Source organism: Physeter macrocephalus, unplaced genomic scaffold (assembly GCF_002837175.3).
Source record: "Physeter macrocephalus isolate SW-GA unplaced genomic scaffold, ASM283717v5 random_99, whole genome shotgun sequence".
Taxonomy (NCBI): Eukaryota; Metazoa; Chordata; class Mammalia; order Artiodactyla; family Physeteridae; genus Physeter; species Physeter macrocephalus.
The window spans coordinates 95,568-105,917 of NW_021145376.1; the positions used below are offsets into that span (position 1 = coordinate 95,568).

At 58.6% G+C, this 10,350-nt stretch overlaps 1 protein-coding gene across 7 annotated transcripts in view; it reads right to left on the bottom strand.

Annotated features, from left to right (window-relative positions):
* LOC102990664 (rho guanine nucleotide exchange factor 10-like protein) overlaps positions 1 to 10,350 on the bottom strand; it is an 86,081-nt gene that overhangs the window by 69,637 nt on the left and 6,094 nt on the right. For all 7 annotated transcript variants that reach the window (XM_028483931.2, XM_028483929.2, XM_024125359.3 and 4 more), the window contains exons 4-8: positions 10,102 to 10,281; positions 8,989 to 9,105; positions 7,585 to 7,677; positions 6,667 to 6,840; positions 1,806 to 1,951 (exon numbers count right to left, since the gene is read on the bottom strand). In XM_028483931.2, coding sequence (XP_028339732.1) covers positions 1,806 to 1,951; positions 6,667 to 6,840; positions 7,585 to 7,677; positions 8,989 to 9,105; positions 10,102 to 10,281 — 710 coding nt within the window. The remainder of the gene's footprint in view (positions 1 to 1,805; positions 1,952 to 6,666; positions 6,841 to 7,584; positions 7,678 to 8,988; positions 9,106 to 10,101; positions 10,282 to 10,350) is intronic.

The window sequence follows — 10,350 nt, forward strand, 5'->3', positions numbered from 1 at the left end:
AGATGGCTAGTGGGAAGCTGCCGCATAGCACAGGGAGATCAGCCCGGTGCTTTGTGACCACCTAGAGGGGTGGGATAGGGAGGGTGGGAGGGAAGGAGACGCAAGAGGGAAGAGATATGGGAACATATGTATATGTATAACTGATTCACTTTGTTGTAAAGCAGAAACTAACACACCATTGTAAAACAGTTATACTCCAATAAAGATGTTAAAAAAAAAAAATTATAGTGCTTGGGCTTCCCTGGTGGCGCAGTGGTTGAGAGTCCGCCTGCCGATGCAGGGGACACGGGTTCGTACTCCGGTCCGGGAAGATCCCACATGCCGCAGAGCGGCTGGACCCGTGAGCCATGGCCGCTGAGCCTGCATGTCCGGAGCCTGTGCTCCGCCGCGGGAGAGGCCACGACAGTGAGAGGCCCGCGTACCGCAAAAAAAAAAAAAAAAAAATTCTAGTGCTTGAATGAGGGAGGCAGTGAATGAATGAATGAATGAATGAGTCAGCCATCAGCACCGCTGCACTGATCTGGGACAGAGGTTTCCTTGCCCAAGGCCCCTACCAGGGCCAGATCCTGTCCAGACCTGTGAACTGGCACCAAGTAAGAGTTCAATAAACATTTGATGGATTAATAGACCGAAGGATGAGTGGGTGGAGGCTGAGTGTGCGAGTCCCCAGATAGCCCTGCTTGCTCCCCGCCTTCCAGGACACGTGATCCACAACCACGGATAATCCCCAAATCTGCTCCGTGGCCGTGCACAGGAAGGCACAGCCGACTCTGGGTGCAGAATCTAAATCAGGCTCCTCGGGCGCCCCCCGCCCCACATGTGCTCCAGCCAGGCGGAGGGAGAGCCAGGCTGGGGTCAACGCCCAACTACGGGTGACTGTTTTCCCTCGTGGGTCTGGGTTGTTGCTGCCATCCTGCTGTTTCCGTGGTTTTTGAAACTGCTGCCAAATATTGAGAACCGAGATTCTCCTCCGCTCGAGTGGATACGAGTATGGCTGGAAAGGTCCCAGCTGGCCTTCGTTCGGTAAAGGGTCACAATCCCTGATGCCCACGGGACCAAGCAGTGGATGCGAGTGGCCCGGGCCAGGTGGGAGCCCCAGTAAAGAGTTCACACAACCCAGCTGCAGGCCCGTATGGCCCCAGGCAGTGTGGGCCCAGAACGCGAGTTCTTCACGTTTCTAAGCCAGATGTCTCAGACTTTGTGTGAATTCCCCGTAGGAGCCAAACATAAGATTTCCAGAGGCCTAGTGCAACCCACGGGCCATGAGTTTGCAGACTCTGGTCTAAAGAATCACCCTCTCCCCACTGCAGGGCTCCAACTCCAATCCCGACCCCAGGGAGCAGCCTGGCAGCCTGCCTCTGGGCATTTCTACAACCTCTGACCCAGAACCGGGAAACCAGGCTCCTGCAGGGAGTTGGGGGAAAGGCGAGGACTCAGGTTGAGAAACACTCAGATCTGGCCGGAGGAAAATCTATTTGACTTAAAGCAGCAGGGATTTGGGATCTGGGCTGGGAACAGGGAAGAATCTCTTGAATTTCAAAGTGGTCAAAACGCAGCAGACTGTTCAGCTCCGACGGCAGAGTTCCAGAACAGTCCACCCTGTGCAACAGACAGCTGTTTGCCCTCAGTGACCTCTGCAGGTGCTTCCTAGCTCTGGGGACCAGGGACAGAGCAGGCACAAAGGGATAGAAGAGGAAGTCAGGACGTTGGTGGCCTCAGATGAGCTCATGTGGGACCCCAGCTATGACAGACTGGGACATGACAGGAGGGGTCCCCAGGGAGGGGCAACAGCCAGGCCTGCTTACTTGAAGTTGATGTTGGCGCAGACCAGCATGTCGTTGAGCAGGAAGACCCTGCGCTCCTTGGACTTGATCAGCTGCCCGCGGTCACCGTACACGGTCTCCGTCAGCGTCTCACACAGGAGCAGCTGACGCTGGCCTGAGGTCAAAAGCTGGGGGGAGGGGACAGAACAAAGTCACACCAACATCGTACACAGGCTGCTCCACAGACATCACTGTGCCAAAGACCCAGGATTCCCCCTCCACAGACAAAGGGGACCACAGCTGGGAGAGGTGGAGGATGAGGCAGGGCCACGCCCTCCATCCCCGGGGGACAAGAGGCACTGACCACCCACTGGCCCCAGCAGCCAGCACCCCTGCTCAGGTGAGCCAGCCACTGCCAGCCTGTCCCTATGTCGCTGCCAGCGGCACAGGTCCAGAGCCACAGACCCGTGCTCTGACCTTGGTTCCCGGAGCGCCCGCTGTGAAGCCCTCTGGCAGGGGCCACGTCACCTCTCCACACCTCAGCTTTCTCAGCTGTCAAGTGGGCGATACCTCTACTGCTCACATCACCAAGGCAACGTGTGGCCGGACCTGGCTACGTGATCCGCAGAGCCCAGCAGAGGAGGAAAACGCGGTGCTCGCTCAGAATTATTAAGAATTCCAAGATGGCGATGGCAGAGCATTAAGCCAAACGTGGGGCCCTTCTGAGTGCCCGCCCTGCGCGACGGCACAGGCCACACACCCACGGAGCCGGCCCTGCGACGGGACACCCCGCAGATGGCCACTGTCCCCACTGCTGCCACTGTTCGTGTGGCCTCAAGCAGGGAGACTCCTGGCCTGAAAGTAGATCCCGTTCCTCACCCTGACCTATTGAACAGCCTCAGCTACTGGCCTCGTGGAAGGCCTCGTGCTGGGGCTGGGGCAGATCTGCTGGTTGACGAGGCAATGCTCTGACAAGGCTGAAGGCCTTCAAGCCTCCGGCATCCGAACAGGCGTTTGCCCATCTCGGGCTGGATTCCAAGAATGCTGCCAGCACCGGACCACCATCAGACCCAGAGACCCGCTGGGAAAACACCTCTTTACTAACTAAGGATTTTGCTGAGGAGGCAAAGGAGTATTCAGCAAGATTCCTTCCCAAAGCCCATGATTCTGATAACAACAGCTAGCGCCCCTCCTCCCCATCCTCACAAGGGAAAGGGCGGATGATCCCAAAAACCTCTCTTGGAGAGAACGCCCTTCTGTTCTGTGAAGAACGGTGTCTCTCCAGGCGACACGAAAGCCCGAGTGACACCACATGCCACTAAATAGTCCGCCTCTCATTTAATCGCCTCAAGAACGCTGAGGCCTCCCCATTCCTGGACAAGGGCACGGAGATTCCAGAGGTAAAGGGACTTGCTGAGACCCAATGCCGGTTGAGCGGCAGGGCAGGACAGAGCCAGGCCACACACGCTGTTCCCAGCCCCGGGCAGCCAGCCACACACCCTCTGGCTCCTGACTGGGGGTAAGAGGAGTCAGAGAAAGCCCGCTGCTACCAACACGCACAAAAAGTCTCAGGGTGCCCCAGGGATACCCCCATGACTGCTAAGACTGGGCTCCCCCAGCCCACAGCTTCCACCAGCAAGCTGACTGCCAGCTCGTGTAAACACAGCTGGGACCCCGAAGACGGCAGGCCCCACAGAAGACGGCCAAGTGTGCCGTGACCCTTTTCCTCAGGGGAGAGGAAAGTCCCCTGGCTTCCGACAACCATCCTCCTGCCACTTAAGCAGATTAAAAAAAAAGAAAGACAAAAGAAAATTCGGATATTGCACAAACAGCCCCCTGCAGTCAGGTCCTGAGCAGGCACATTTTGAAACAGCCGACACGGTTCCACTTCGGGCACACCCAGTTTCATTTCCACTTCTCTCTGGGTGATGGGTGGCAAGAGGGAAATCACTGCACTGGCCTCAGAACTGGCCGAGACTGCCCCAGGGGGGCCCTGGCAGAGGAAGGCGTGTGTGCGGCCACCATCACTCTCTCCACGACACCATCCCACATGCATCCGACACACCCACTTGACAGATGGGGAAACTGAGGCTTGGGGCTGTCAGTTCCTCGCCCAACACCCAAAAGGTCCCCCTGACCTCCAGCCAGTGACCACTGCTCCTCACATCCCGGGTTCCCCCAGTGGACGGAGCAGAAGGGAACAGACAGCTCTTCCCAGAGCAAGTGCTAAGGAGAAAGGTTTCCTTCTCCCGAGTGATCTCACAAGTGTGTGAGCCAAAGCGAGAGAAACGCTCTTGGTTACAGGAAAGGAGCTAAAGACAGAAGAAGATACTTCCCAAGTGCAAAGACCATCAAACACTAGCACGGTGGCCATGGCTGGGCTAGGTTCTTTTTAACCCGAGAGACATTTCAAAATAGAAGGCTTGGGACTTCCCTGGTGGTCCAGTGGCTAAGAATCCACGCTCCCAACACCGGGGGCCCGGGTTCGATCCCTGGTCGGGGAGCTGGATGCCGCAACTAAGACCCAGCACAGGCAAATAAATAAATAATTTTTTTTAAAAAAAAATAGAAGGCTTATGTGGGACTGGCTGGGGAAGTCCTGCCTGGAGGCGGGGAGGGGGGATGACCCCCACCCTTCAGGCCCACGCTGAGCAATCCTGGATGGGGATACGCCCCGCGGAGGGGGCTCCATCCCCTGCCTCATCTTTTCTTCCCAGCCCTGTACTCCTGGAACAGGCAAAGCAAACCCAGATGCCTGCAGGGCCAGAAGTAACCTCAGTGGGAAGACCTGGATATGGACTGAGGGGCAAGGGCAGCCGCTACTCAGGTGACTGGTGCCACATAGGAAGGTGGGCCAGAGCGCCAGCTCTTGCAACCCTTAAGAAGATACATGAGTCTAACTGTTGTGGGACATTTCTCCATTTCTGAATGTTGGCAATTAATTCCATTTTCCTAAAAATACTGTGTGGGCCTAAATACACATGTGCAGCCTGAATTTGGCCTGATGTGTGACAAGAAGATGCGGCACCCTGAAGCTTAGAATTGCAAGGGACCCTGCAAGTTAAATTGTCCGGGACTTGTTTCGCAGGCCTGCGGTAAAAAATCAAACATGACAACGCAGGTGAGACAGTATCATATACTGTAAAGGGCGGGGCCACGTGGGAAGCGCTGTGGTACTCCTGGTGACACTCCCCAAACATTAGAAAGTTCCACCCCATGTGGCTGAAATCTCATCAGCCTTAGTCACTGGCCTTAGTTCTGCTTTTGGGGCCACAGAGCCAGGAGGCTCCCAGTTTTCCCCCAGAATACCTGAACACCTCCCTGTGACCCCACAGGATGTCCCTTCCCCAAAGAACAACGCTTGCCCTCGCCAAGTGCCCTGGGGTGGGGGTCACCTCACCCCGAACCATGGGGGCCAAACCCCACACTCTGGTGGGTGAAAGAAGGTGGGGCCCGGGACCTCCCAGATGTGGGTGCAGCTGCAAGTGGCTCATGTCACAAGCCGCTAGAGAAACAGAGGACTAAAGTTCACCAACAGGGACCTCCCTGGTGGCGCAGTGGTTAAGAATCCGCCTGCCCATGCAGGGGACACGGGTTTGAGCCCTGCTCTGGGAAGATCCCACATGCCGCGGAGCAACGAAGCCCGTGAGCCACAGCTACTGAGCCTGAGCTCCAGAGCCCACAAGCCACAACTACTGAACCCGAGTGCCACAACTACTGAAGCCCGTGCGCCTAGAGCCCGTGCTCTGCAACAAGAGAAGCCACCACAATGAGAAGCCCGCGCACCGCAATGAAGAGTAGCCCCCGTTCGCCACAACTAGAGAAAGCCCGCGCACAGCAGCGAAGACCCAACACAGCCAAATAAATAAACAAATAAAGTTTAAAAAATAAAAAATAAAGTTCACCAACAGGTGACTCTGGGAGGTGACTAATTTTTTTGTACCAACTTTGTGTTTTAAAAACAGAGTTCCCGGGCTTCCCTGGTGGCGCAGTGGTTGAGAGTCCGCCTGCCGATGCAGGGGACACGGGTTCGTGCCCCGGTCTGGGAAGATCCCGCATGCCGTGGAGCGGCTAGGCCCGTGAGCCCCGGCCGCTGAGCCTGCCGCCTGCCAATGCAGGGGACACGGGTTCGTGCCCCGGTCTGGGAAGATCCCGCATGCCGTGGAGCGGCTAGGCCCGTGAGCCACGGCCGCTGAGCCTGCGCGTCCAGAGCCTGCGCTCCGCAACGGGAGAGGCCACAACAGTGAGAGGCCCGCGTACCGCAAAAAAAAATAAATAAATAAAAATAAAAACAGAGTTCCGTAATAGACTCATTTGAAAGTTTTTCAAGATTTTTTTTTTTTTTGCTAGAATGTTCCTAAGTTGCAATCCCAAAATATGGCATGGATTTTTCTTTTTGCTTCTTAAAAAATAACACTAATAATGACAACTGCCACCTTGTATTAAGGGCTCTGGGTCTGCCACTTTGCCACCTCTCTCACTTGCCTCGCAGAAGCCCTGAGGGTCAGGCGCCATCGAGCTCTTCTCATTACAGAGGAAGCAACTGAGGTTCAGAGAGGTTGGGTGATTCCCCTGAGGCCACACAGTAAGCAGCAGTGGCAAAATCTGGATTCAAACCCAGACTCTGACTCCACGGCCCACTAGCTTAAGCACAATACCAGGCTGTCATTTCTGGTATCTTTACTGGCAATTACACTGCTGAATAAAATCAGCTTTTATCCTAAAATCACATGAGTAGTAACAAATGTGTAGGTCTAGTCAAGTTTAATCCTTAAGGTAAGGTCTGCGGGCTCAGAGAGGAGCAAGGAATCACCTCCCTCGGAGAACACTGCTACCTGGTGGGTGCCACAGGGCAGGAGGCAGAGCGACAGGCGACACCGGCGCAGGGCAGGTACGCACGCACCTTGCTGAGGCTGCTGCGGTCACTGACGCTCTTGGTCAGCTGCTGGATCTCGGCCACCTGGTCGGCCAGCCGTTTCTGCTCGTTGAGCTTCTCGGCCAGCGTCTCCAGCTCCGTGAGCGCCAGCTGCAGCGAGAGCCTGTCCGGGTGGCCCCTGGGGGTGTTCTTCAGCATGTCCTGCCAGGGCCAGAGGGAGCCATGACTGAGACGCCCACCCCAGCAGACCCTCCCCTGGCTGGGGTCACAGCCTCCGCCTCCACACTCGGGCCTGAGAAGGGCCCAGCTTGTAGCCAGGACAGGCGGGGCCTGACATAGAGCAAGGCCTCAAGAAGCAGCTAGTGAATGAAAAACTAAACTAAAATAGCTGTGTGGGCCAATCCCTGATTCACTGATCAACTGTGCACTGAGACGAGACCCACTCCTGCTGCTGGCCGCTCTGAGAACAGAGAGGAAACCCTGCTGGGGCCCTTGGGCTGGCAGCCAGCCTTCCCCCGGGAGACTCACCCCCTGACTGAGGGCCCCCAGCAATCAGGGGAGGTGCCTCAAGCTCTCGGGGCCCAGCGTGGAGGCTAACGCCCCTTCGGGAAGCCTGAAGTGCCGAGATCAGAGCATCCACGGGGCATCTCCTCACTGCCAGGGGCCCCACAGACACTCGGATTCCACGTGCCTTCCCACAACCTGGGCTAATGTCACCACCAGTCACCAGGTTCCCACCAGGGGAGGGGAAAGTGAGCTTGGTGGGCTCCACCCTAGGAGTGGGGAAAGAGGGGGCCGGGGGGCCGAGGCCCTGCCCACCGTGCACAGGTGCGTGGGTTGTGGGTGACGGATGAGAAGCCAGGCCTCCTGCCCCAACCCCATGAGGCTCGCACCATCCCACGCCCCACCCTGCAGGTTCGTGGCCACCGGAATCCCCCGTGGTACCTGAAGCAGGAGGATGAACTGCGGGAACCTCTGGATGGGCTTCACCATCAGCCCGTAGAGCGTGACGCGGTCGGGGCTACACACCTGCCGCCGCTGTTGGAGATGAGGGGGAATAATGCACTAAGCCTCCGCAGCAAGGGCCCAGCACCCGGGGTACAGATGCGGCCCATCCCGGGCTCCCCTCCCCGGGCCCAGGACCCTGCTCAGCCTTTGGCCCAAGAGAAGAGCCCAGGAGGTCCCTGGTTCCACAGTCAGGGGTCCCTGCCACCACGGGGCTCCCCTGTGCAGCCCCTCACCCTGGAAAGCCTAGAGCGTCACGTTAAAGTCTCAGGACTAAAAGCATAAGTAGGACATTTCAGCAATTTATCCAAGAAGTCAGGCTACTGAGAGCAGCCGAGACAACCATTCCCTCCACCCAAACTAAAGCGGGCGGGCCCGGGCCGGGGTGACGATCAGCACGGGGACGGTTCTTACTGTCCTGTCTCTTGCTTCTCTTTCCACCTCTCCATCCACACACCTGTCACCTTGACCCGGGCCCTCGGCCCCTGCGACCCAGGCTGCCGCCACAGCTTCCCCACTGGCCTCTGCCTCCATCTGCCTCCACCCAAAACGTCAGTGGCTCCCCGCTGCCTGAAACACGACATCCTAGCCCCTGGGCCCGGAGGTCCAGATCCGCCCAAACTGAACTCCACTGCTCTGGGCCTCTCTCCCGGGCACCCAGTGCTCCCAGGATCCAACCAGACTTGTCTCTGACCTTTGCCCCATCACCCTTGCACCTGGAACACCCTCTTCTCCATCTCCCCGTTTCAACCCCACTGAGCCCCCAGGACCCATGTCAGATGGCACCCCATTGAGAAAGCCCCCTGACCCTCTGGGATCCAGGCTGTAGGCTCCTCGGCTGAGGCCGGGGGCCCTTGCCCACCTGCACCCTCTGCTGGGTGGCACGTCTCTGACTCACCTAACTGTGCGCCTAGGAAATGGGGACTGGGGGCGGACCTGGTCCCACAGCTACTTGAGGCCTACAGTCCTTTAAACTCTATTCTCCCACGTGATCCCCAAAGCACCGCTTTAAGGAAAGGGATCATCCTGGCCACAACCTGAGCCACACCAAGCCCAGCCACCATCTGCAGATGTCACAGGCCTACCCTTCCACCTGTCCAAACTCCAGGATCCCAAGTGGCTTACAGAAACTTTAACTCTTTTTCACCCTCCCCTTGGGGGAGTGGGGAAAGGAGAGGCAAATTTTCTTCCCGTGGGACTGGGGATGGCCCAAAGGAAAGAAGAGAGGTGTCTGGGCCAAAGAAATGACGCTGCAGCAATCCCTCCCTCCTGAGAAACCTCCCTGCGCCCCCCCCGACGGCCGGGGCTCCACGGAGAGGGGCCCCGGACCACCCTTGGGCCCACCTTGAGGAACTCGAGGAAGGCGGGCTTGGTGAGACAGGCCTTCTTGATGATGGACATGGCATTGGTAAAGTTGTTCACGTAGTCGCTGTACACGTCTAGCACCACGGACTTGGAGAACTGAAACAGGTGTGGGCGCGGCCCGGGAGGGTCACATCCATGCGAGGGGGGGGGCGACCAGCACCCCACCCTCACCGCCGACCAGTCCTCCTCTAGCTGGAGGGTCTCAGCTAGCCTTGAGGTGAGGAAACCTGTCACCCGGTGAGGGGAGGGGACAGGGCTCAGAGAAGCAAAGAGACACCAAGGTCACAGGGAGGAAGAGGTGGTGCTAAGGAGAGCCCGGGGAGGTCCCTCGGCCCCCAGCACGGCAGCCTGGCCCACAGGCGAAGGGGGGCACGGCGGCCCTTTGTTACACCCCCCAGCGCCCCACCCTCAAGGATGGTGCTCCTGACCTGAGCCCCATGGACACACCGACCAGGGTGCTGCGTTTTCTGTCTTTTAGCAGAACCCAATTGCCTACAACATATCGAAGCAGGTTCCACCGACCTGACCATCTCTCACCCCATGAACCTCTCTGGGGCCCACAGACTTCAGTGTCAAAAACCACGAGTCCAGCACACCCGCTTCTTCCACAGATGGGGACCTGAGCCCCGAGAGGGCCCTGGAGCTGCCCACGTTTGCACAGCTGAGCTGGGACCAGGCCAGGTCTCCGGGAGCACGACCCAGGGGCCTGGCCCCGACACCCCGCAGCATCCTCCGGGGCCAAGGCCATGCTCTGTGTGAGCATCGCACAGTGGTCCCTCCGCGAGCACTCGGCAGGGGAGGCTTGAGATCGGCCAGGTGGCTGCCCACAGTGGCCAGTCTCCTGGAGGTGCTGCCACCTAGGCGGAGTCAGAACAGTGAGCGGGCGCCACGCCGGCGGACAGCTCCAAGCACAGGCTGCAAGGTGTCACGCCCGGCCCCGCGTAAGCCAGGCCGACTCAGGCCCTGCCACCCTCTGACCCCGCTGGCTTGGGCGAGGCGACCAGGCGGAGGCAGGGGGCTGGCCCGGAGAACCTCCGGATCAGGGCCGTGGCCGGCACCTCGGCAGGCTGGGGAGAGTCTGGGGGCACCTACCGAAGCCACGAAGAGGTCCCCAATCTTCTCGGTGGAGTCCCACTCGGCCACGCGGGAGGACAGCGCGATCTGGAACATGGAGTGGCAGTGCAGGATCTCCTTCACGCGGAAGAACACCACCTGGCACTTGCGGGCACTCAGCGCCTTGGGCTCCATCTCCATCAGGGGGTTGCGGTAATCCTGGGGGGGGGGGGGGCGGGTGGGGTGAGTGCCCCGAGGCCAGGCCAAAGCCCCTGCCCCCACTGCCCT